The sequence below is a fragment of the Octodon degus genome, unplaced genomic scaffold (assembly GCF_000260255.1).
Source record: "Octodon degus isolate 3935 unplaced genomic scaffold, OctDeg1.0 scaffold00101, whole genome shotgun sequence".
Lineage (NCBI taxonomy): Eukaryota > Metazoa > Chordata > Mammalia > Rodentia > Octodontidae > Octodon > Octodon degus.
Window position 1 is genome coordinate 438975 of NW_004524677.1, and position 27514 is coordinate 466488.

The 27514-nt window shown below is 44.0% G+C and overlaps 1 protein-coding gene across 3 annotated transcripts in view; it reads right to left on the reverse strand.

Annotated features, from left to right (window-relative positions):
* Nr3c2 (nuclear receptor subfamily 3 group C member 2) overlaps positions 1 to 27122 on the reverse strand; it is a 388454-nt gene extending 361332 nt beyond the window's left edge. The window contains exons 1-2 of one of the 3 annotated variants that reach the window (XM_023723691.1): positions 27034 to 27122; positions 17663 to 19418 (exon numbers count right to left, since the gene is read on the reverse strand). In XM_023723691.1, coding sequence (XP_023579459.1) covers positions 17663 to 19416 — 1754 coding nt within the window. In that variant the 5' untranslated portion in view covers positions 19417 to 19418; positions 27034 to 27122. Of the gene's footprint in view, positions 1 to 17662; positions 19419 to 23801; positions 23831 to 24762; positions 25036 to 27033 lie in introns of those variants that run through there. The other 2 variants (XM_004638681.2, XM_023723692.1) reach the window with 2 other exon arrangements.
* Between the last annotated feature and the right edge of the window lie 392 nt (positions 27123 to 27514).

The following is a 27514-nucleotide window of genomic DNA, read 5'->3' on the forward strand; positions in this document are numbered from 1 at the left end:
TACCTCCTCTGCGGTGTCCTAGGGTTGGCTGAGGAGACGCACCTATCTTCCCCCCCCACACACACAAACAGACATACAAATACATGTGTACGCACACTAACTCTATGTGCAGCTGTATGGGTGGGGTCAAGCACAGTCTAGCAAGAGAGAGCCTGTTCCCTTTGAGCAGGATGCGTGACTGCTAGAAATGCTAGCCCACCACGGTACACGGCCAAGCATACTGACACTAATGCTGAATAGAAAGCAAAGGGCCCCAGTAAATGGAGAGAAGAAGAAATCTGCGACACCACCTTCGGAAAGCGGGACTCTAGCCACGCCCGAGGACTGTCCTAGGCCTTCTCCCGATTTGCAAGCCAGGATGCTCTAGTTTCTATAAGCTGCCAAGAGATGGGCTCCAGCACTACGGGCAAAGCACAAGTTCCAACTGACCACATTAAATTCACTGATGACCATCATACCACTTTATTTGTGAAATAGATATTAATTTCTACATATTTCCTCCCCATGGTCTCACAATATTATTTGATATCTCCAGAATAAAACCTAATACAGTCTACTGTGTTATGGAATTTTGACTGTATCTAGATTAAATGTTCATAAGGGATGAGGAATTTCTCGTTTTTGTTCAGACCATTCACTCTGGGATATGCTTTGACAGAACCAAGTGTTTAAGAAATGCTTGTTGAATGAAAAACAAGTCCGAGGAGAATAGAGCACAAAGGGGAGACTGCACTTATTAGATGACACACGAAAGGCAGAACCAACTCACAGCTCACTCTCAGTATCTCCCTGGTATCATTTAGTATGCGCCCAATTTCACCAGTGCAATATATCCCTCATTTCTAAGGATTAAATATCATTTTTACTGTGATAAAAATTGCTTAAGATTTATCATTTTAGCCATCTTCAACTGGCATGACAGCGCACGCATGCTGCGCAGCCATCATCCACCCCATCACGCAGCTCCAGAACTATTTTCAGTGCTTTTTTTGTTTTGTTTTGTTTTGTACTGGGAATCTAACTCAGGACCCTGCACTTGCCAGGCAGGCACTGTGCCGCTGAATTACAGCCCCAGCCCTTTCTGTGCTTTTAATGTACCTTGTTCATTATTAGAGACTCCAAGAACTTTAGTAAATAGAATTGGTATCTTCAGAATTATTTTTGGGTCCGTTCCTCTTTTACAGATCTCCAAGTTTTCTGTATTTATAAATAGTCTTTCTTCTTTTGGGCAAAGACCAGGAAAGGGCACCCCCTCTTAAAGTTATGCAACCAAAATATCAAACGCATCACAACACACCATCTAAGAATAGTGTGATGAGAAAACTTTATCATTCTTCATGAATTCAAAGCCCTGAAATAACTCGGGGTTGGCAGGCTCAGGATGGGTATTATCTCTGGAAGAGTGACTGTGTTCTGACTCCGACAGTCGTGCAAATCTAGTCATCTTCCCATTAATCTTTTAACTGGCTTGATCTCTACATTCCTTAAAACCCTCAGAATGTCCGAATTTGCTTATTCTTGCTAGGATAAAATCGGCCAGGATTAACTCCTTTTAAAAGTGGACTCCTCAGTGTTAGGAAGTCCTAGCAGCTGAGCCAGGGCCACAGTTAGGCTTCCATTCTTCCTCCATTCTCAGGTGACGGCATCAAATCCTTCCTTCCAAAAGCCCACAGCTCACACACTTATGATTTATCATGGACGTTGTTACTTTTTAAATGAACACCAGTTCAAAGGCAGGGTGCACCTGCTGGTGGGTATCTGACAACCACCCATCGATCAAAATGCCTCAAAAGCCATATAAATGGAGGAGCTGGTGGCCTTAGGTAGTCATAGTGAAAGGCTGCAGTGTTTATAGCCCCCCATCTCCTACTCTTGGCATCTGTCAATCTCTTTGGTTCCCTAAAAATAGTACTTACAGGAGAAAAAAATGCTATTTTTCATGTGAGTCATAGCAACCAAATCCAAAATACAAGGTAATATGTCAATGAAATAATCTCTCTACAACATATAGAAAACCTAAAATACTTCCAGAAGGAGCAATGGAAAAACTTGCATGTACATTCACTTTTATCTGGATGTAAAAATGGAGGAAAAAGCACTTTGTGTCACATGACGAGAAGTCAGTTCTTCAGTCACCCCTCAAATTTTCTGAGAATAAAAGACTCTGTGAATAGAATTTCCATTCAAAAAAAGGGTGAGTCCCCAAGCTGGCATAAAATGAGGACTATCTTCTCTCTCTCCACTACTAAGTTCCCAGACTTTGCACCTGTAATCTCTCTTCAACTACATCAAAATCTATTTTGTCAGATAAACAAAGTTCTACCATGCATCAGAAGAAGGTAAGCACTTTTGGAAAGTGCGCCATGAATTCCAATGCCGATTGTTCCAAGACACAATAAAACAGACTTCCAGACAAGCCGAGATTTTGTTTCTTTCTATCCTAGTATGTGTGTCAGAACCCCGGGTGTGTGTCACTATCACTAATTCATTTACATAATCTTTCACCAGTTTGTTTTCCAACTTTGCTAAACCAGTAGTCAGTTCTCCTTGTTTCTATTCTGTGATCTTTTTTTTTTTCTAAAAAAAAAAAAAGAAAAAGAAAAACAAGCATTGGAAGTATTATGAAAAGTATTATGAGTATTCTGGTATTGAAATTATCAATTTTTCCCTTCAAAACAACAAAACTACTAGGCTCATTTTATAACACTGTCATAATTCTTCATGGTTCTCCTTGCTCCTGTAAAGCCCCTGTGCTTTTCTTTCCTATGCTCCCTGGCAATCTACCTTCTGTAGGGTTAACAAACACGGCTTAATGTGAGAGCGGATGAGGACCACAGTGGATGAGCAGGCATGAGATCGCACCATGCTTTAAACTGCCTCTATTTTCTATTCCTCCCCCACCAGTCTAACTGTGCACGCCCTTCCCTGCCTCAACTACAAGCACATCAGCTGCTCAGCTCTGCTTCGGCCTCAGTCACCATTTCCTGTCCTCCATACAGATCAACCTTATACCCAATAACTTAAAGTCCTTTGTCTGAGAGACAACTGCCTATCATTTTTTTTAACCACTCAGGTTGTAATAACTAAAACGTATCATGGAAAAAATCAGGCCTGTCAAATTAAAATACCCAATCCCAAAGTGGGCATCTGAGGTGAATACACACTTCTCGGATGAAAAAACATAAATGGCAACTAAATATACGAAAAATGCTCAACATCATTGGTCACTCAAGAAATGCAAATTAAAACAACACTGAGATTCCATCTCACCCCAGATAAAATGGCTAATATCAAGAAGTGAGCCAATAAAAAATTCTGGACAGGCTGTGGAGAGAAAGGAACCCTTCTGCACTGCTGGTGGGAGTGTACAAAAACACTGTGGAAACCAGGGTGAAGCTTCCTCGGAAAGTGAGAATTACGAGTCCCATTCGACCCAGTTATTCCCTTTCTGGGTATTTTTCCAGAAGAATCAAAAACATCATACCACAATGATATGCACATAATCATGTTTATAGCAGCACAATTTGTTATAGCTAAATCTTGGAAACAACCCAAATATTCATCAACCGAGGAATGGGTAAAGAAGGTGTGATTCTTTTTATACGATGGAGTAGCAATCAGCTATATAAAAGAATGAACTTGAGACTTCTATAGGTAAATGGATGCAACTTTAGACCATACTCATAAGCAAAATAAGTCAGACCCACATGTGCAAACATCACATTGTCTCAGTGTGAGAAGCTGCATGAACAACTAGGACCCAAGAGATATTGTAAATTGGTAAGAAACTGTTGAAAAGAAAAGAGAGACTATGATGGGGGAAGGGGAAAAGAAGAGAAAAAGAAAAAAATATAAGCATATGATAGTTAAGATAGGGGCTGGCGAGATAGCTCAGCGGTCTGAAGTGCCTGCTTAGGCAAGTTTAGGCATAGCACAGGGACTGCGGTTCGATCCCCGGCACCACATGCCAGGCCAGCCCCATCCCCAGGGCAGGCTGAGCCAGCCACATTAAAAAAAAAATAGTTAAGATAGTTATATTGCTAGTTTCTCCTAGTTCATTGAAAAGAAAGATTTGTAATAATATTGTTTGGACAATATCTCATGCCTATATCTTGCACCCCAAGTAACTACTCTGAAAAGAGCAACACACAATGTATTGTTACTCTCCTATTACTTTTCTTTTTTCTTACTTCTTTAAAAATAAACTATGAAGTAGTGCTATTTTGATAGGACCCAACACTGCATTTCCACATTCGCAGATATTTATGCTTTAGTTTTCCCCAACTACCTTTAACCCCTCCACGCAGGCTTCCTTTTTCCTGTCTACAAACTTTGACTTGCACTGTATCACTTATTCCTTAAATACTTCCCCATTCCCCACCAAAATGCACCAGCCTTCAAATATCAGCTGATAGCTAGGCTTCTGTAGGACCACAGGAAGCTGTATGCCACCAGTCTAGGAGAAAGAGAGAGAGAGAGAGAGAGAGAGAGAGAGAGAGAGAGAGAGAGAGAGAAAAAAAAAAAAATTCTTCCTTTTCTAATCTTGTTACCAGTTCTGATCAGCATCATTGCTTGGGAACAATAATAATAATAAAAATTTATTACTGTGCACACTCAGTAGCAAATCCTCCCCAACTACAGACCATGGGAATACAGTGGAGATGTTTCATACAGTTTTTTTTTTTTTTTTTTTTTGGTTTTTTTTTTTTTTTGGTACCAGGAATTGAGCTAAGAACCTTGCACTTGCCAGGCAGGTTCTTGTGCTGCTGCGCTATCTCCCCAGCCCCATGTTTTGTATTCATTTGTGGACCGACAGTGGGAAAAGTAATCTGAAACATTCATATTGCCTTTTTCTCTCAGCAGAACTTTAAATAGCAGTTTTTCCTCTAGCTTCTATGTCTGCTATCAAAAAGCTTACCTTAAAATAATACACTGATGACAAAAAGATGATAACCTCATAACAAGCCAAAAAGGTTCACAGCCGTCAGAAAAGGAAGGCCTATCACTGGCAAATAATTCTGTGGAGAGGCATTCAGTGTCATTTGGGTATGGGTGAAATGCCAATTTAAATCACAAGATACCACCCTGCAGCTCTTAGGAAGCCTAAGACGACTCTCAAGTGCTGGCAAGTCCAATGGCTTTGAATACCACAGATTGCAGACAGAAATGTAAAATGTTCCAACTACTTTGGAAAAGAACTTAATGGTTTCCTGAAGACTAAACCTCTACCCACCATACGATCTAGCAGATTTCCACCGTTAGTACCTACCGAGGAAAAGAGGCCTACGTCCATGCAGAGATTTATGCGTGGATAATCACAGAGGCTTTCTTGGTAGCAGCCCAAACTGGAAGCAATCTGGATGTCTGTCAACAGGTACACAGATGACAGAACCGTGGTGGAGCCATAAATGAAGTACTACTCAGGGAAACCAATTCCAGATACAAGCAGTGACGTACATGTAACTACGCGTGTCATGGCACATGCAGCAAGAGGCTACCTAAGGCACTGTCCCATTTCTATGACAGTCTATGAGCAGTAAAATAACACAGATAAGCTCGGACAGTGGTCACTCGAGTTTGGGAGTGAGGGGAGAGATTAAAAAGGGTCGCCCAAAGGAATTTCCGAGGTGACAGGCTGGGCGATGGTGACATGAATACACATTTGGCAAAACGTGTAGAACTGTACATAGAACTGAACCTTCGTGTTTGTAAATGAAAACTAATTAGCCTCAAATTAGAGAACAAGATTCTCTGTTATCAATTGGCTTGGAATGCACCATCACCATCCACTCTATCTGGGTGAGATGAGGAAGAGCCAGCTTAAGGGCCAGCCAGAGAGCTCAGCTTAGAGTGCCTGCTTAGGCAGACGCAGGGCGTGCTGTGACAGCCCCACCCCTGAGCCTGAGACTGGACGTGCTGGAGCCCGTGCCTGTAATCCCAGTGCTTGGGAGGCTGAAAACAGGAGGCTCACTGTAAGTCTGATCTGTGCAGTGAGACCCTGTACTAAATACATTAAAAAGAGAGAAAGAGCCAGCTTAGTAGTTCTGAAGAATTACTTCCTGAAAATCTGACAAATATGTTCACAGTAATTAAAACTTTTCCAAAGTCCGTAGAACCGTCACTGAGACAGTTTTATGAATTTGCATCATCACCCATCTTCACATAGTCATGCAAGATGCACACCTATTCTAAGTGCAAACCAGTTCCCTCTCTCCCCAGTTGGTGAACATCAACAGTACACGCTTTTTGGTCTGGCAGATGTTCTGGAAAACAGGGTCACCAAGGTCCTTGTTCTCGGAAGGTTTACATTCTCATTAGAGGACAAGGAGCCCATGAAGCTTGCGCTATCAGCTGCCCTAGGAAGACAGCAGAGGGAGAGCCATCAGCAGCCAGGGAAGAGGTCACCACTCTGAAGAAGATGGTCAGTGAAGGCCCCTGAGAGGGTGGACACTGGAGCTAACCAGGAGGAGAAGCCACCAAGGGGCTTTATGTCCACTACATAAGCTAATTTATACTTTCAAAGATCCACTGGGCTGTCTTGCCCTCTCATCCCTCCAGGACATTCAGCTTTCTTCTCTTCTAGCCCAAGTATTTGTTTTTTCACTTACCTTAGCCGCGTGGCTTCAGGCTAACCACATGTTCTATGACCATCTCCATATTTGTAAAACAGTAATCCTAGCAGCCAGCAACTGCCAGAATATATTGATTCAATCTAGTGGTTAAACATTTGACTCTGAAGCTAGTTGCAGCCTCCTCGAAACCTTGCCTTCTCAGGATTCTGCCCCCATCAACTGCTGTCTCTCACTCCTACAGCTTCAGCGCAAATCCTTTGTTCTCTTCACTTTCTTCCCCCCAGTACTGGGGATGAAAGCCAGAGACTTACATAGGATAGTCAAGCCTTCTCGCATTGTGATGTATCCCTAGCCATTTTCTACAGACAAGAATCTCACTAAGTTGCCCAGGTTGGCCTGGAACTTGCTATCCTCCAGCCTCAGCCTCCCCAGGGGCTGTGACTATGTGATTACCCAAGGGGATTGTGATTACCAAGACCCCTCTTTATCTTTTATCCATCAAACAAAATCCTGACTCTGATCCTGATGTTTCTTCGCAGTATCATCTTTTTCACCCCTTTGTTTTTATCACCAAAATAGATGTCTTCCAAGCATTTCATGGCTGTATGCACAAACCCCATGTTTCTCTTCTTCAATCTCAATCCGGTTCCCATTTGCATCACTCTGCAATATTTCTTCTTGAAAACATCACCTGGTAGTCTTAACACTATCACAGGGGTCTGAATCACCACCTCCTACCGAAAGAGGATGCAACCCAAGGACAAATGGGAAGGAACTTATTCCTAGCTCTGTGACTACTTTGTATGATACTAAAATAGACATGTGATTTCTCTAGCCTTTTATTTCAAGATCTGCACCCAGGCTAGGCTTGATTTATTGGTAGTCCTAGAACCCCTCTAATTTGAAATATTTAGGGCCACATACTTCTGTATTAAGATGTATTGCTCATTCTCCTCATGGGGTTCCATTCCTCCAAACTCTTAGCAAAATGTAAAAATCCACATGGATTCCCTGAACTGCCGCTTTTTCAAAGGGGCCTCCTCCACCTCCAGACCAGTACTGCAACCCATCAGAGATCTATCAGAGGTAGTTCAGGAACTTAAAACTTAAAACCAAGGTATCACCACTTCTCCAAGCCTACTGACTTTTCCCCTTATTGCTCACCATTATTCATGACAACCAGGCTCAAAATGTGGACTTTTTGCTGATTCTCCACATACTTTATTCTCCCCCCACTAACTTAATAGCTTTTTCCTAAATGCATTGCATAATACACAGCAAAAAAGGTTAGGCTCCCTTGTGAAGGGTAGAAGATGGTCATCTGTGATGGTCTCTACCCCGTATCAACCCCAAGATGGCCATGGTGTTCACTGTGGAGACTGGGGTCCACACAGAGACAGGAAGGCATCGCTATGTTTGTGTGGCCTGTGCAGAATGCAAGCAATGGGAATGGCCCAGCAAGGGGTGATGCGAATGTGGCATGAGATCATGACCACAGAAAGCAAAGCATCTGTGGAGATGCATGCACCTTGGAGAAGTGGCAGAGTCCAGGACTGGTGCAGGAAAAGTGCAAGATGAGTCCATAGCAAGGAAACAAGGCAGTACTTAAAGAACAATAGGAACAAAGCAAAAGGACAGAGAAACCAGCTTGGATGGGCTTACTCCCTCTGGCTTAATCAGGAATAGTTTCAATACCAAAACATCAAAAAATAACAATGATTAGGGTGTAAACTATTGCCATGAAGCCCTGAAGACATTAAAACAAAAAATAAAACATGAAGTCTGATAAGGAATGGGATGTTTACAATTTCAAAGTACTTCTCCATAAGACATTTTCTAACTGCAAAAGAGGAGCAGCTTTACTATGGAGAAGGATGGCATGCAGGACCTGCTCAGCACTGAGCAAACTATAACAGTGTGGAAAGCACCACTTCTGGGACAGTCCTGCCAGGGATGCATCAACAGAATTTTTTGTTTGTTTATTTTTAGGGAAGGGTCTATAGGGTGTTCAGGGTCTCACTACTAGATCAGATTCGTAGTGATCCGCCTGTTTACAGCCTCCCAAGAGCTGGGATTACAGACACGTGCCCCCACATCCAGTCTCAATTGCCTTCTCATTGTGCACTGGGGGTGGGGCCATCACAACAGGCCCAAGGATCAAATCCCCAGCCCATGCATCTGCTTGCAGATGCTTAATAGGCTGAGCTATTTGGCCGGCCCCATCAACCGAATTTAATCGCAAGGAAGTATATCATCAACTCTAGAGTGGAAGCTTCTGTAAAATAACTGGCCTTTAATCTTCAAAATTAGTGTAAGAGAATCAAACTAGAGCCCAGTCTCTCACCAGTTAGAAAGTGAGTTAAAGACTTAACTGTGAGACCTTGAACAATAAAACGACTATATGAAAACATGGCAAGAAATCAAGGCACTGCACTGGGCAAGAATTTTTCAGACAAGCCTCCGAAGGCCCAGGAGGCAAAAGCATGGACGACAGCTTTTATCAGATTATAAACCTCCCCCAGCAAAGGAAACGATCATCAAAGTGAAGAGGCAAACTAAGAACTGGGAGTACTTGCAAAGTAAACATCAGAGAGGTGGTTAATATCCAGAATATATAAGGAACTTTAAAAACTCAAAAGCAAAATAAAATGAAAAAATTTGATTTAAAAGTGGGCAACAGAGCTACACAAACATTTCCCCAAAGTGGACATACCAATAGCTAAAGAGGTTTATGAAAACATGCTGGAGATCACAAATCTGCAGGAAAATATAAAGCAGGACCACAATGAGGCATCACTACAGCACTATCAAAAAGTGCAGAAGAGGGCTGGCCAGATAGCTCAGTGGAATAAAGCTCCTGCTTCGGCAGAGCACAGCGGCTAGGGTTCAATTCCCCAGTGTGCAGTGCCAGCCCCGCCCCCAGGGTGAGCTGAGACTGTGACTGAGACTAGGTGTGGTGGTGCGCGCCTATAATCCCAGCACTTGGGAGGCTGAAAAACAGAAAGACTCACTATGAATCCGACCTATGAAGTGAGACCCTGTAGACCCTGTAGATCTTGTCCTAAATTAATAAAAAAAAAGTGCAAAAGATATTAAGTGCTGAAAAGGATATGGGCACAAAGGAATCCTCACATCACTACTACGATGACATATAAGTTAACAGAGCTAGTATGGAGACTCAGCAGGGAATTAAAAATAGAGCTACCAGATGACCCAGCAATCATGTTATTTTGTGTTTATCCAAAATGGATGAAATTAATGTGCTCAAGAGGTACCTACCCTCCAGTGATCACTGCAGAATTATTCATAACAGCTAGGAAATGACTAAGAAGAATGGATAATGAATATATTGTACATACACACAGTGAAATTCCACACAGTCACAAAAAGCATGAAATCCTGCTGTTTGCAACATGATGGATGGAACCAAAGGTGACTACATTAGTGAAATAAGTCAGGATCAGAAAGATACAGAGCCTTGATCTCTCACGTACATGGGGAATCCAAAACGGTTGCTTTTATAGACGTTGAGACTAGAGCGATGGCTGCCAGAGTAAGGGAGGGCAAGAGTAAGGGAGTTGGGCAGGGCAGAGTAAGGGAGCTGGTCGGTGGGCACTGGTCTTGGCGGCACCTCCGAGCAAGAAGCCCTAGTATGCTGCTTCACGATAGCGGGCTACAGATAGAGACTGAATATTGCATATTTCAAAAAGCTAAGACAGGAATTTGGAGGTTTCCATCCTTTAAAAGTTCATTAACTTCTGAGGAGATGGACATGTTTCACTTGATTACTCGATGTATATGTTTCAAAAAAATCACAAAGCCCCCCAATTTATATGTACAACATTTTTCTTAAAAAAAAAAAAAGCAGTCATGAAATCTATAAATAGTAAAGAACTGTTCTATACTGAAGGAGATTAAATAAAGGGACGTGAGCGCTAGGCACAATACAAAATCTGACCTTGACCCTTTTGCTGTAAAAGTCATTATAGGGACAATCGGCATAATCAGTTTGAGGGATTGGGAATAAAATAACTGATTAGAGCTAATTTCCTGGTTTTGATGGTTGCATTGTGGTTGCATGAGAAAATGTCCTTGTTTTCAGGAGATTTTTGTAATGAACTTCCATTTTTTTTTTTGGTAAATATGTAGTCCTTTTTATCTAAAAATTTTTATCTAATAATAAGATTTTTAGATAAACATCAATTTTTATGTAGGTTTTTTTTTTCTGTAATATCACAATCTGCCCCCTTTCTTCCATTACTCCTGACATCCTTGCTCCAGAGAGCTTAGTGCCCACTGTACTGCACAGCTGGGATAATTACTTAACAAGCCTCTTGATGCTGCATTCGACCCCCACCCACGGCTCAATTAAGGTCTCCCAAGTGCACTGTAGCTCCACCTCCTCCGGCTCCAACTTTCAAAGAGCCAGTCTTTACCTACCAAACACAAACCTCTGAGTGGGTCTTTCAAATTCAACTCCCTTCTGATTCCAACCAAGCTGTGCAGGCCTTCCTCCTCCTTCCCCACAGCAGCCTTCCCACAGCCTTCCCACAGCCACGGGACGGACCACATTCTGCGCTTCCTGGCCCTCTCTAAGGTTCTGATGCCATCACTCACTCTATCAGGCAATACCCACCCCTGCCAATTTCCCAGGTCCATCGCTGTGCAGCTACCATCTGTCCATCTTCCAAGCCTCACCTGTAGAACTTCTCCTTGTCAAAACACCCGAGGTCAGTTGTGCCCTCTACAAACGATATTTTATTCTCTCACTGTATGATTTTTTTAATACTGGTTTCAACCACCCTAACTCATGAGGTAAAGCTATATACCAATGAAGTATCCATCAGTAACAAAATTAAGTCCTTAGCCAACATTATGCACCCAACTTGGCAGCCATTGTCTCATATTCTCTCCCTACGATATTAACTTTTTAAGTGTTCAAATTATTTCTTTCTCTTGTTTTCCTCCTTAGGATACAATTATCTCTTTCTGGTACAAAATACAAACAGTCTTTACCCTTTTTCAACACAGAAATCTGATGTCGGCCATAATACTATCTTAAGTCCTGAGGTTTCTACAGCTCAGTTAAGGAACTTTTTAATTTTTATTTATTCACCTGGTACAGGATCTCCCTATGCAGCTCGGACTCACAGCGATCCTCCTGTCTCAGCCTCCCCAGCCCTGGGTTTATAGGTGCTCGCCACTACACCCAGTTTCAGGGGACAGCACTGCTTGCATGCAGTGCCCACGATCGAACTCGAGACCTTACGCTTGCCAAGCAGGCACTTGGACTGCTGAGCTATCGCCCCAGCCCAGGAACAAATTTTCATATCTGATTACATTTTAGCTTCATCATTACCCTATCCTAAAAATAACCAAATAAAGCTCTTAAAAATTACGGCCCCCACTTCTACCCCCAGGCACGCTGAGATGCGATTAAGACTGGGCATGGTGGTGCACACCTATAATCCCAGCACTTGGGAGGCTGAAAACAGGCGGATCACTGAGTCCAAGCTGTGTAGTGAAATGCTGTAGACCTTGTACTAAGTACATTTTTAAAAAAAAAATTGGGGCCAGGGAGATAGCTCAGTAGAATAAGTGCTTCTGTGGCAAGTGCAAGGGCCTGAGTTCAATCCCTGGTTCCGCAAAAAATAAAAGCAAAGCCCATACTCGACAAATTTAAAACCAGAAACCCTAAAGTTGAAAATAAAGACTTTATTGATTTACATACTTTTACTTTTCCTTACTTTCCACAATGAGATTTTGGAACGTCACCTGCAAAGGTATTCAAGCTAACGGCTATGCTTAAGTATGATCGTGACGGCAATATTTTTCTCTCCATCCTACTTTCATAAATGAAAGAAAATGATAAAATTATTTAGCAGCAGGGCTGAAATTTTATCAGCAGGTAAGCAGCAGGAAATAAAAGCAACAGCTGAAAGCGGGAAAGAAAGTAATATTTCAGAAGGAATGAACGCCATCAAAGCATTAAGGCAAGTGTTGCTCTGAAATTATGGTGATAGCATCTGCTATTCTTTCTCTGATACTACAAAGATAGGAAAGAGCAGGCACGCCCAGAAGCTCAATACCACTGCAGGCATCAAATCTATAAAGGCTAAATCATTAGGCCCTGGTTGCAGCAAGTCACAGGCTAAAAATTGCTTTAAATTGAATACTTTGAATTCATCTAATACAAACTGGATTTTATCACAACTCTGATTTTTAAGTGTGAAGTAAACAGCTCTAAATAACATTTCAGATGATAAAATCTGGACATACTAATATTTACACCTAGGATATCTGTGATGTTAAAAGCAAAATTACAGAAGTACACGGAAAGTAGCATCTTACACATTATAAAGCGCTGAAGCTTTTATCTCTCCAAAAATCATCACTGCTCTTCCTACAAATATTAAAACTGAATGAAAGCAAGTAAATCAACAGAAATAGCATCTCATTTTAAAATCACTTCAAAAGTATTATTTTGAATACTAAGCTGGAGAAATTTCAGGTACCACAGTAGTTTCAAAATCATTATAAGACAAACAGTAGGAAACAAGTTAACATGTCTTCACCTCAAGTGACTAAAGCAATGTTGTAGTGCACTTATTGATTAAAGTAAGCAGCACTCAAAACATAGCACATTCCCATAAAGCCCACTACTCCTTCATAGCTTGCACGGTCATCTCAAGGGACTTATTCAGAAAGTTTACAAAAGGGTAAAATTTGTCACAAAGTGCTTGGATTTTTAATCTTTTGCTTTATCACATAAAGTCAGTTGTTCAAATTTGGGACAAATGAAAAATAAAACGGTATATTACTTACTAAACTGTTTTCTTCTATCACAAAAGCAAATCAGCATAAATTAAGATAAATACCTAATACTTGTCTCACCTAGCAAGACACACCCATTAAAACAGTGAACTTTAAATTCAGAAGTCTAAACCAGTGTTACCATCTGCCAGGATGCTGTCAGAAGGATCAGGATTATCGCCATAAAGGGCTGGTGTTATGTCAACAGGAGTAGCCCGTTTCCATGAGGAATAATGTCTATAAAAAGAATAAAGGATTCATCCTAAGTTGATTTTATAAAAGAAAAGATCTGATTAGAGATGGTAGAAAAAGGCAGAATTTCTGGAGACACAGAAGGAATTTAAGGCACAGAAAGAGAGGAAAGGAGATGAAATGTGATCAAGCTGTGACATATATGCTCCGATTCCCCAAAGCCAAGTATAAATATTATATATCACAAATATGGATCACTTTTTAAAGAGAAGTAACTATTTCATTATTTTAAGTAAAATGGAATTTCACCAGCCTTTCACTTTTACCTAAAAATAGTAAATGGTAAGGGTATTTTTCTATCTAGACTATTATGAAAACTACTGAGACTTTTGGGGCGGGAGTTAAAACCAGATTAGTGAATAAGCCACGACTGACTTCGATTCTTCATTGCAAAGTATACAGCACTCAGTAATGCCGCTGGCACCTCCACACGGCATCGGGTTCCACTTCACTTTAAGTGAGGAAACTGAGGCTGAGAGAAGTCGGGACTCCGCTGAGGCCATCGTTCCATTTGCGCCCTCAGCTGGCAGGGCACGTCTGACCTGCAAGACACAACTAGGCCTAGCGTCCACCTGGAGGGCTTCACGTTTAGCTTTGTCATGATCTACTTCACAGTTTGGCACACAGCCGACCCGTCTTACTGGGAATCATTAACAGACAGATGACTTTCATCACTGCTCTTGCAGAAGGCCCACGGACTGAAACAAAGACAACACACACCTCCGAGCCATCAGTCACTCTTTCCGCCTAAAAATTAATCTAGGTGACAGTCTTTTTCTTATTTGAATAGCATACTCCTTCCTGAGAATAATGTGAGTCTAATTAAAATAACGGAATATATTTTTTCTCTAGGAACCTCCAAACTCTATAGAAGAGAGAAGACCAGCAGTTCTTCATGCCTGGGTCTCTAAAACTAATGCCTTTGCTTATTTAAAAATAGCTTATTGAGTGCTAAACATCACACTTTTAAAACTATCTCCCCAACTGAAAAACCTTATTAAAATATTCTTTAATGTTTTACATTTCTGTAAGGTTATTATCTTGCTTACTAAAAGACAGCTGGATTCTCTTCTTCTGCATTCAATGTGTATGACAGGTCTTGCTTCAAGCATTTGAAGAGAACCTGGCCTCATGTAGATATGATGTTGGAAAGGGAAAGTGTTTTCATCATCTCTTCAGACCCCTGTAGATACGATACCACACTAACAATAGACAGTATGTCTTAAAGGTTAGCTGTCATATGGAAGCTGAAAGGGCATCAATGAGCTTTTTATAAATTATTACATAAAAATCCAATGCTCTATCCTCTATTTTGAGAGCATTTTTCATCAATCCATGATTTCTGACTTTATGAACCTCTCTGCAAAGGATCAGGAACTCTCAAGCCACAATTTTACATCTATTAGAAGATATTTTAGGGCCAGGGAGATAGCTCTGTAGCATTAGTGCCTGCCTGGCAAGTACAAGGTCCTGAGTTTGTTCCCCAGTACCATACCACTAAAGAAAGACAGAAAGACAGAAAGACAGACAGACAGACAGACAGACTGACTGACTTACTTTAGAGTTCTAATTAAAGATGAAGGCAATGATTAAAGCTAGATGTATTTATATATTATCTTCATCCTTTACAATATTTATTAATTGACTCACCATGATCTGCAATGGATCTGATCATCAGAAGTTAAGAAACAGGCAAAAAGGCCAGATTTTGGTCCAGAAGATACAAAATAAGAGACCAACAATGAGGCCTAGAAGTTAAATTGATGATTATATTGTGTATATTGAAATTTGGGAAAAGATTGGAATATCTTCTGATCTTTGAGCCTTTGTGCTTGGAATAAACAAATAGGCTTGAATAATGCTAGGTAAAGCTGTAAAGAATTAAGCTATAAACGTTTTTAAATAACATTAAAGCTTTGATACTTCAAGTGTTTGAAATGCAAATTGGCACAAAATCAGTTTAGATGCAAACAAAATATCTATCTCTTTGTATCATATTGCAAAACACAAGGAATTCGGAGATTCACAAGAGCAGACAATGCCCACACATGCAGGACTGGTTCAAGGTCAATGGGTCACTGGTCAGAAGCAGTGGTGGATTTAATGTGAAAACTACACTTAAAATAATAAACATGGTACAGAATGAGCATAAGAATTATTTTAGTTGCCACATATCTGAAATTTCTACCCAAAATAACAATCCCCAAAGCCATAAACTTCATAACTGAAAAAAGCATAAGCCAAATTACAGTATCAAATATGTGGTACTAATTACCTGAAACAATCAGTTTAGTCATAAGAAACTATAAGATATTTCTTGTGACAATACTTAAAATGTTCAAATATTCCTTGTAAACATTTTATGTTTCATTTACAAAAAAACCCCAAGATTATCAAACTTTAAAACTACAATGAAGAGAATGATTACTAACACACCAGATTATTTTCAGTCCTTCCGATAACTTAACTCATAAATTGTCTTCACTACATTGAAGATAGTTCGAGTCACTTCACTTCTGACCATTGATGAAGCTACAGCCCAGGTGAAGAGGTGCCCACGGGGGTGAGGAGCCTGTGAGGAGCAGCACTGGGGTGGCAGGGCGGGCAGGGATGCCCTTAGCTCCAGTCTGCCTTATCTCAGGCTACATAAAACTATCACTTACAAAAACAGCCACATCATGTGCAAAAATTTCCTTGTCCAATAGTGAATTGAAGTGCTAACAGTAAAACACCAAGTTTCTGATAACAGCCATGCTACCTTGTGACTCTCGTTAGTGTGTGGAATTTAAGAGCCTAAGAACGCGGTTGACTAACTCACGCTATAAGGAGCTGTAAGTATACAGCGTATACTTTATGGAATGTTTGCTTCCATAAAAATAAGAGAGGCAAGGTTGGAGCCGGTGATAAGGACAACAACTCACAAACAGAAAGCTTTGTTTTTGTTTGAAAAAATAACAACAAGGGAGAGAGAATATAGAAAAACAAACTACAGGATCTGTATCCTGTTAACAGGATGGATATACTTCCCACAAAATACATTTTTAAGTAAATGGAGGAAAAATACACACATATCCTTAGATACCAAAGGAATGAACCATCTGTAGGAAATATATTCGCAAGGAATCATTTATCTCAGCCATGTAATAAAACAATACTAAAGCAAAGTCCAATGAAAGTATTCATTGCCTAAGTTAGAACCACCCTTTACACTCATATCTAAAACTCCTTCCTTGTTTTTTTTTTAAATATATACAACCTGCTAACTATAATAAGGAAAGCCAAGAGATATTTCACAGTTGTTGTCTTACAGATCTGAAAACTTATGAATACACCAATTCAATACCACAGTGCCATATTTCACTCCCAACACGACTAAGAAAGCAAGATTGTCCACTTAGTAGTTTTAGTTTAAAAACCTCAGCAATTAAGGAAGTGATTTATTTATGTTGAAAAACCACAATGTTCATATAATTAACCTACCCAGAAGAGGGTGGGAAGCAGAGGCGCTTGGGGGTAACAGGTTTAGGGTCAGTGTTACTTTTTCCACAATCAATTATGTAATTAATAAGGAAAACTAAAGAGAAGGAGACTAAGACCACAAAGAAAGTAATCTGATGCAGTTGCAGTGGGTCTGCGAACAGCTGAATAAAAAAAAACCCAGTTCTGCTAAAACAAACACAGTAATTGGCAGTAGAAAACAAACATTTTCCAAACACCTACAAAGACAATAGCAGAGCACCCATTTATGCTTCTTCCAAGCCAACGTGGGTATTAGCTAAGAGATTTTAGGAATGTTTCATTCCTCTGCTTCAAAAAAGGTAATACCATTATACTGACAAGCAAAGGGGAAACAACTATCCTTTGAACAAAAACAAAACAATAATGAACCGAAAGGTGTTTAAATTTCTCAAACCTACATATGCAGCTAACCTTCCACATTTTATAAAGCATTTTATAAAGCCCTAATTTTCAAACAAACAAAAAGGTGGCGGGTGGGGGGGGGGAGGAAGGGAAAATCAACTTACCTTGATACGTTTTCTGGAATGTATTCTAGGACCGGATATCCATCACTTCTTCTAGACGACAAATCGCCATGGGATTTCCAGGAGTCCACTAAAGTACTGACGGGCGGAAAGGAGCTCAGGTGCTGGAAAGATGGGTCTCTAGTTGATCGTGATAAAGATATTGTACCTTGAGCACCAATCCTGTAGTGAAAGGACTGCCCGCCTGAATTCACGCCAACAATGGCTGAGGCAGGGATGCCAGCCTCCGGGTAGTAGCTCCCATCATCCGGTTCCTGTTTAATCCCCATCGGGAATGCACTGCCTTCACAGTTACCCTCAAAGCCTGGCACAGGTGGTCCTAAAATTCCTGATAGAGAATAATAGTCCTTATCATCCATAAAGGAAAAATATGAGCCATCCATAAATGGAAATGGGTTTACCGCTGGATTCCCTTTAAAAGAGGTGCCTGAACACGAATGCTTAGTTGGTTCTTGCTTTATTGGTACTGAGAATGGAGAGTCTGAATTTATTTTGCTATTTCCTCCCAGACAAGAGCTGCTAAAGGGTCCATCTGGTTCTGGTTTAATGTACTGGACAATGTTGAGCTGACTAGTCACACCATTGGAGACGGCATTCTCGACTTCCTCAGTCTTAGGAAAAGGGACGTCGTGAGCACCTTTCTCGTGCGTGTCTGGACTGGGAATTGCATCCCGGGTGGCACCAGCTCCAGTACAGTTGCCGGAAGCAGTGTAGCTGAAGGCATTGTTTGCAGGACTGCAGATGGATCCCACCGTACTGGCTGTCGGGCTGGAAAGCGTGGATCTGTTGTTGGTGTTGGAAGGGCTGGAAACAGAGCACCTTGAGTTGTTGAGATTTGCAGGACTGGACACAGAGGAGCGCAGGGTGACGTTTGGACTGGAGACCGGAGATTTTACGCTGCAGTGACTTGGAGGGCTGGAAATTGGGGATTTCATGCTACTTAAGGGACTGGAGAGAGGGGAACCCACATTGCTAGCATGTGTAGGGCTGTGCGAGCGGGACCCTCGGTTCTCAATATTAGGGGAGCACGTCAGAGGAGTTCCTTGGGTGATGGGGCTGTGCACCGGGAAACTGCCGAAGCTAGCTGTGGTGGAGGACACAGAGTTGATGCCAGCAGGGCTGCAGACTGAAGACGTCATGTTCAGAGGGCTGCACACGGAGGGGTTCTTCTCATGACACATGATAGGGCTTTTAACAATGGCACGCAAGACCCCGCCGTTCATGGAGCTCCCAGAGTCCGACACGAAGGACCTCAGGGGCCTGTTCACAGTACTGAGCGTGGAAGGACGATGGCCATTTTCTTTGTAGAACTTCACCAACTGCTCTACATTCTGATAAATCTTTGCTGGACTCAGGCTTCCTTGCAGGTGCTGCTGATCGTACGTGTAGTCAGCATCTCTTATAGAATCCATGTATAAACCCATGGACTCAGCCACAGTAGCTGAAAGTTCCTTAGATTCCAGCTCGGTTTTAATATCGGATGTTAAAATCCCAGACCGATTACTGTCTTGCTGAAGGCAAGGGAGGAGTTCGTGTTTTTCTTTGCTGCTTCCTTGAGCACTGTTGTTTGGAATAGCACCGGAAACACAGCTTACGTTGACAATCTCCATGTAGTTATTCTCATCGGTCCTTTCGGTGGCACCCAGGGAAGAATGTTCTGGAGCCTGAGAAACTTGACTCCACCGCCTTTCCATCTCTAGACCTTCAGGGAGACTGGGGTAGCCTTTGGTCTCCATAGCTGACAAATAAATTTGCATTACCAAGTTAGAATCAGTACTAGCATTATCACGCTGAAAGACATTCTGAAATTTCCCTTCTTGCACTTCGAAGACACATACTATTTACTGTAAGCAATATTCCTAGTTAGATTAAGATGTACCTTCTTTGGTGCTGACAAAGCATAATATTGACCCTAACTTTCCAGAAGTCAGGATAAGAACTCAATGAAACTGTTTGGCACCCAAATAAAAGTAATGTATTCAATGTATCCCTTAGAATTTGCAGAGAATACTGACAGATGTTTACTTACATGGATATGAAGTATGAGGCAGTCAAAGGAGAGACTGAGGACTTGGGACGAGGGGCCTTGCTCAGGGTGAAACACACACTGGCACAATTTTAAACACACAGTTTAAAACTCAATCTTCCGACTCCGACAAAGCTTTTGGAGATTTTGATCCTATGGGAGCAGCAGCCTCCTCTACCCAATACTTGTTTAAAAACTGTGTGGAAGTGTAATCAAAGATAACACTGCCAAACAGAAACGTAGCAAGTGAATTGTGATGGGAAAATACGTTAAGAATTAATTTTAAAACCATAAGAATTAAGGTAGCTTAGTGGTAAGGATGATTTCATGTCACCTCTTAAAAGTAACGGCTTATGTGTCCTGGCTGAGTGGATGCAAGGACTGACCTGAGAGGCTGAAGTAGCCCTTCGCTGTATTTCAGCATCATCCAGGTCTTGGACACACTCCTGACCTGGTGATAGTGCTGCTAAACATAAACTCTCAATACAGACATTTCCATGCTCAATAAGCCATGGAGGAAAACAGAAAGGTCCTAAAAATTTAGTCATTCATTCCACAATATTTACCAATGGCAGAGTGCTTGCCTAGCATGTGTAAAGCCCTGAGTTCTGCCCCACCAGCACAAACTAACATCATTTACTGAGCATTTGGTATATCCTGGGCCTAGGACCAATCACTATATCTGCTATGATAACAAAGACACAGGAACTGTCCCTACCCTCCAGGTGCCCACTGGACTGGCTTACACGTGCAACCTCATCCATTAGCTCTGACCCATAAACTCAGTTCTTAATAGGCTATGGTTATATAATTCTTATGCACTATATAATTCAATGCAATTTTACAAACTTTCTACACTCATGCACTCCAGTATGGTCGTGTATCCTTATAAACAACTCTGTACAGCTGGTGAAAGTATTCTCTTCATAATACAAGTGGAAAGCCCGAGGCCCAGGCCCAGAGCTAAGGGGCAGAGCTGGAATTTGATCCCAGGATTTCTCTATTAGGATTTCATAACCCTGGCACTGTGGATATTTTGGCCCAAAGAAGGGGCTCTACTCTTTGCATGGTAAGGCCTTTAGTGCTTTCCCTGGCCCACTGGCTGTCAGGAGTACTCCCCAACCCCAACCAAAATCTTCTCCAGACAATACCAAATGTCTCCAGGTGCAAAATCACCCCTTCTTGAGTTAAAACTTTAAATCAACTCTAGCACTTTAAAGAAACATATTTACAGGAAATAAACTCATTTACAGTAATATTTTATTTCTATATTTCAAAATGCCTAGAAACAATGTCTAGCTAGGCTGGACGCACTAATTCCAGCATTATGGGTGGCTGAACAAGAGCACAGCAAGTTCAAGCCCAGCCTGGACAACTTAACAACAAGACTGTCATAAAACTAAAAAGGATTGGGGAAGTAGCTCAGTGTAATAGCCCATGATTCAACCCCCAGTATGGACAATAAATGAATTAATGAAATATAAATATAAATAAATAAATAATAAAAATAAAATCCTGCATGAGTCAAGTCTGTAAACAGTCTATAACCTCAGAGAGGCCCACCATACAGTAGTTCTGTGCATAAGAACTGCTTTCAGCCTCCAGCCCTTTCCCCTCATTGAAGTCGACTAACTTCTCTCCTCCTCCTCATCCCCTCAGTAAAAAATGATACTCCAAGGTTTCTACTAGAAAAATTATACTATCATTAAATGCCAAAAGGATCCAAAATCAAATCTAATGTCCAAATTTTTTGAGTATACTTTTCTGTGCTCTACACTAGAATTTAAGTTCTGAGAAGGCAAAAACTGTCAATTTCAGTATTCTGTCCCAGATGGATAGTGAAGTGCAAATAAAAAATGTTAAACTATTATATGATAATCAATACTCAATTTGTGAACATTAAAACCTACCATTATGTTGCATGCTTTTACCTAAAAGAACATTATTCTATGAATTTCTAATAAAAAATCAATCATAAAACAGTAGAAAATAAATCAAATTACAAAGTTTGAAGTAGTTAGCTGGTAATTCCAGCCAAAAAGAGAATTGTTATGGATAAAACTAATTAAAAGTTGGAGGGTAGTGGATTGGAACCCAAATGGCTAATTCTAGACTTTTTTGCTTTACTGAAAAAAAAAAATGTAGTCATAGCTATGAGTTGAAAAATACAGCCAAGATTACGTGCCTTTTCTAAGTCTACCTAAGAATATTCTGCCTCTGCATGCCAAAGATAAATGAACATATATTAAGGTATAGATGTTTCAGGTCCAAATTTATTAAACATCGCAAGCAATATGTGCACATGTGTGTCTCACGCTCCATCCCCAACTCCATTCCTCTGCCTGATGCACTGCATCATCAGCTATACTCCCCAACACCTGGAGACGACCCCTACCCCTCACCAAAGGCTTCCAGGAGCACACTCCTAGCTCGCACAGTCATCTCCCTGGCTGTAGGCAACAGTGCACTCTGCATTGAGTAGGAAGGGGGGATCTCCACCCATGACAACTACAAAAAGCCACTCTCCCGACTGTTGTTCAAGTGCGATGGTCACTCCTTGGTTTTTTGACTCACAGTGTGAATCTGCACACTGAACCCCCTGGGACATTCTACAGGGTAGGGATGAGTTCACTCTTCATGCTGCTAGCCTTCTCCGCATGATTTGGCCGCTGCACCCTTTTCACACAGAACACCTGCTAGCAGTATTCCGAAGAGCACTTTACTCTGCCGAGAAGCGTGAGCTGCATGCCAGATCTGGAAGGCTATAGAAGACTGGAAGAAAACCTGTACCAGAGACAGTGAGCACCATCCATCTGCCTATCTGCCTATCTGCCTGTCTGCCTGTCTGTCTGTCTGTCTGTCTGCCTGCCTGCCTGCCTGCCTGCCTGCCTGCCTGCCAGGACTGTGCAAGGAAGCACCTTATCAGCCAACATCAGACAGCTGATCACAACTTTTTAAGTCCTCTTCATAAGCCCTGCACACTTAACAATATCATAAAACAGCCGGTACTTCATGTTATTGACAAGACTAGCATTAAAAAATTTGCCCAAGGCTTTGCTGGAACTCTAAATTAGCTTTGTTGAACGTATTGCCTTCCACCAACCTCATGTACTTTCAACAAAGGAGATAGAGTAAAGGTTGGCAGCAAACATCAGAGAACGGACACTTAGCATCTGCAAGACTTCCACTGCAAACATTCTCAAAGATTGGACTTAAAAAAAAAAAAAATAGGATCAGTGAAATACGCTGAGACCTCCCTATTTTTTAAAGTCTTTTTCTGTAAACAAATTTATCAGGTTAGAAACTTATTTGCTACGTTGCCCAAGAAACTCTAAGTCGTCTTTTTAGAATTAACAGAATCATGGCTTGAGCGGAACTTACTAATGAGCACTGAAAATACTTGCAGGATATTTATGATATTCATAGAAATTGACAGAGGATAAAGTTTTAGTTACCAAAGTAGAAGAGGAAGCAGAGCTCTAATATCTAGATCAAAATCAGGCTTGCATGCCTCCCAATGTATACTAGATAGAGTTTTGGAACAAAGGCAAAAACCATTATGAACCTTTAATTTTACTATAGTCTCCCCAAAATATAAAGGAAATGCATGGAAGTAGGAATAGCACGGTTGGAGATTCTACCTTAAACTATCTATGTGCAGGCTCTCAAACATCATTTTTATAAAGAAATACTTGACCTTAAATTGTATGTTTTATAGCCTGTGCTTAATTGTGCTTTTCTATAAGGAAGTAGGTCCCCCTCCCGGAATACTATTAAAGATTCTCGGAATTTATACCTTATCTGAAAATGGCTTCAATTTTATTTCCTCCAAAACACAGTCTCTCTTCAGTGGCATCATCTTCTAGCTATTTCGCCATAATACAGAATCTTAAATACCAAGCCTTAAGAATTTCAGTCATTGCTAGTCGCAGAGTTTCACTAAAGTGCACTGCCACCTACTTTTCTCTCATTCTGTTCTTCAAAACTATTACCTTCCTTTTGCAGGTAAGGTGAGTGAAAGAAATCCGCCCAAGGTCACCCAGGAGAGCCGGAGAACCAGTTAGAATTGAGCACACTGGATTTCTATTCACTCACCTAATTCATTGAGCCACCTGATCTCAAAATCCCCAAACAAAACTGCCTTCCCTTAAGAAAAAAAAAAAGTTCTACTTTAGCTATTTTTTCAAAACTTCTCAAGTATTTCCATGCGAGTACGTCTCGACGACAAACATGAAATGAGAACTTCACGGCAGGGCAGGTCTTCACAGATGGAGATCGCTGTTAACCTATCGATATAAATATCATCAATAACAGCACCTAGAGAAATGGCGAGATATTAACGAGCCAATTTGGTGTCTTTTAAACTCAGCTGTTTGTTTTGTCTTAGGGTAAACAATGAAGTAATAATGAAAACGGATGGTGCTGCAACCCATTACGATTTGAACCTAGTCTTTTAAAAGGAAAGCCACGCACCTAAAATTCAGCAGGGTAAGGATGCCCCCCCCCCCCAAGGCTTCATTGCTTTTCTGCCCTTAAAATTCTGATGACACAGAAAGCCTAGCCTCTCTCCAGAGTTTCGGGAAAACCTGGGAACGGGAAACGCACAAATTTCCAAAGCCCCCTTCCTGCAGGGTCCGTCAGGATCTACATCTCCTTCAACTGCCCTTATTCCGCTACACCTCCGGCTGAGATTTGAGAGCTTCCGCAATTGACAGAGGAAAGAAATATTATTCAAACGTCCTTTAAAATTTGCACAAGGAAAAAAAAAATCAAAAATTTCTCTTTGCGGGAGAGAAGGGTGGGAGACCTCCCACTGCCAGAGGCGGTTAGAGCTGCTCATTAGAGGACATTTATTCAAAGTGGCCAAACTTTCCCAAAATAGTCCTCTGGCGGCCGAAGGGGGGAAAAAGTGGGAAAACCAAAACAAAACAACAAGCACACAGCACCATACTGCCCGTGCCTCCGGATTACGCAGCCACTTTTCCCTGCAAAGTGCACGCTCCGCGCCGCCGCACGCAGCGCAGGGAGAGGCGCCCCGCCGCGCACCCCTACACACCTGCCGCGGCCGGGGTCCGTCGCTCGCCGTCTACCTGTTGCAGCGCTTGCCACCGCCGCGACACCCTTGCTGCGGAGCCCCCCAACATCCAAGCGCATCCAGGCCGGCCAGTGCCGCCCTCCCTGCAGCGGGAGAGCCGCGGCGGCAGCGCTCCTGCACCCAGGTGACTGCACAAGCTTCCTCCCAGCAGCCCGAAGTTGGCCCGAGTCTCTCGGGCCCAATGACACCCCGGGCGCAGAGGCGCGGGGAGGAGGGGGTAGGGGTAGGGGCAGGGCCAGGGCGGGCGAAAAGGGAGGAAGAGAGGGAGGGAGGAAGGGAGAGAGGGCGGATGAAAACCCGGAGGGGGAGTGGGCCAGCTGGAGGGCCGGCCCTTTTAAAAGCGGGTCACATGTCCAGATAAAGTTCGCAGCTGGCCCGCCCCCCTGCGCCCTTCCCATTGGCCTAGAGGGAAGCGGGGCTCCACGCCGCACGGGTCAGGCGAGCTTCTCATTGGACAGTCATGGCTGTCAGTCACCGGGCGGGCGACATGACTGATACAAAGTTGCTGCGACACAGCCTGGACTCGGCAGCTTCCTTAAAGCCGCAGCGGCGGCTGGTGTGCGGGACCCGGGGGCCCCGCTACGACCCCACCCCCGCCCCTCACGCCGCCCGCGGCCCCCTGGGCTGGCGCCGGCGTCTCGCCTTCGCCCGCCTAGCTCTCTCCCGGCCCAGCCCTGGATGTCTGGAGAGAGGAGGAAAGTGTGGCGACGCGGAAGAAGTCGGGTTTTTGGCGAGCGGGCGATGCGCTGGCCCCTCGAGCTGTCCACCTGCAGCGCCAGGTGAGCGGCGCCCGAAGCCGGGGAAGACCCGGGGAGCGCAGCCCCGGCCCTGCGGGCTCCTCCGTCCGCCCCCGCCCGTCTCCAGAGTTACCTCGGGCCGAGCAGCCGCAGTCTTCGCTGCCGGCGAGCAGGAGATCACGTTCCCACTCGATTTGAATTTTCTTGTTTTAACCGTGCAGGGAAAAGCGGGTGATTTCACCGCAGCCAAAGCCTTTTAATCGCAGCCTGCCTTCCGCCGCCACCAGAACCACAGCCCTCTCTCTCAAAAAAAAAAAAAAAAAAAAAAAAAAAGTGCCAGGGGGTCAAGAGCTGCCACTCTCCTTCCTTACTGTTGCTCGACCGACTACTGTAGCGTTGGATTTTTCCACTAGTCTCCTAGGAGGGGAAGCTTACTATCGAGGATTCACTTTATAATGAGTGGAAGGGGGTGTGCACATAACTGGGACAAACACGCAGGCGGAGACGAGGAACCAAACTGCTTCCCAAGGGGCGAGCGTCTGAACCAAGAAATCTCAGTTTCCCTCCCAGCCCTCTCCTCGCTTCTCCCCGCCCGCCCCCTGCAGTCCCTAAGCAAAGCGACGGGCCTGCTTCTTAACTTTGATTTCTAAAGACTTTACGGCGCCTCCACGGAGGTTCCGTTTCGGGCTCCAGACTGGCCCGGAGTCAGCATCAGTGACGTACACACCTAAATCTGGTCCCCCGGCCCTCGGCGACCCGCAGGCCTGCGGTGGCAGCTGTGTGGCGCCCGCCCAAGCCGCGGGGGAGGAGAGCGCCAGTGCCCGAGGCCCCTCCTCCCCTTCGCACTTCGGGGAGCTTCGGGATTCCCGACCCCGAGCCCAGGGAACCTCGAACTCTCCGCCGCTCGGCTGGAAACATCCTGGCGGAAGGGGCGATAGCAGCGGTCATGGGAAGCCAGACCCGGGTCCGGTGCCCCGAAGTCCCCGGTGCCACCGCATCCAGGAGTCTCCACCGAGCGCCTCAACTTTCCCGCGGCGCCCGGCGTCCCCTCTCTACGCGCCCGCGAAGGAGCGGGTCAGGGACCGCCTGGTCGGGCTTGGGCTGCTCGCAGGAGCCAAGGGAGTCCCGGACCCGGCGCCCCGACCCGCGCAGCGCGGCGCAGACTCCACCGGCGCTGCCAAGTTATTCATTATTAAAGGAATGGACGTGTCTCTTTTACTAAGTTTTTCACTTCCTTTGGGGAGGGCTCGTCCTGCCCAGGATCTTAGCTTCTTGCAAAATCTAGGTTAGAGCGGTGCCAGAGCAGCCGACGTGCTCGCGCGCCCTCCGCCCGGCACCCTCGCTCCAGGCGGCCCTGCGGGCACCGCGCCTCCCGCCCTGCGCCCTGCACCCGCCTGCGCCCTCTGCCCTCGCGCGGACCCTGCCGGCCCAGTGCCGCCAGCGCTCTGCGCCCCCTCCCGCCGCTGTCCGCGCAAAGTGACGGCGCTGCACTCACCTTTTCTAGGACATGGTGGGGAGGCTGGGGCGCACAGAGGGGGGCAGCGAGACGCCCGCCGCCGCCACCAGCAAGTCCAATAGGAGCCGCCTGGCAGGGAGGATGGAGAGGATAATCCCGGCGGTCGCCCTACTGACGGTGGGTAGCGCGACGCAGTAGGAGTGTTGGCACCCCGCAGGAGGCGGCGGCGCGAAACAACGCAGAGGGGGTCGTGGGCACCCGCCCGCCCCCTGCAGGCCCCTGTCCCTGAGCTCCTAGTCCTCCACCCTGCTGCTAGCGCCAGTGACCTGGGAGCCGGCCCGTCCGGCCGGCTGGCTCTTGGCGCCTCCCGCCCGGGCCTGGGGTGGCCAGTGACAGCTCGGTGGTGGCGGCGGGGAGCGCGCGCGTTAGTGTGCGTGTGTGAGTGTGGGGGCGGCCGCAGGGGGAGCCCGCGACGCCACAGCCCCCTCCCCGGGTCACACCTTCACGGCCGGGAGGAGGC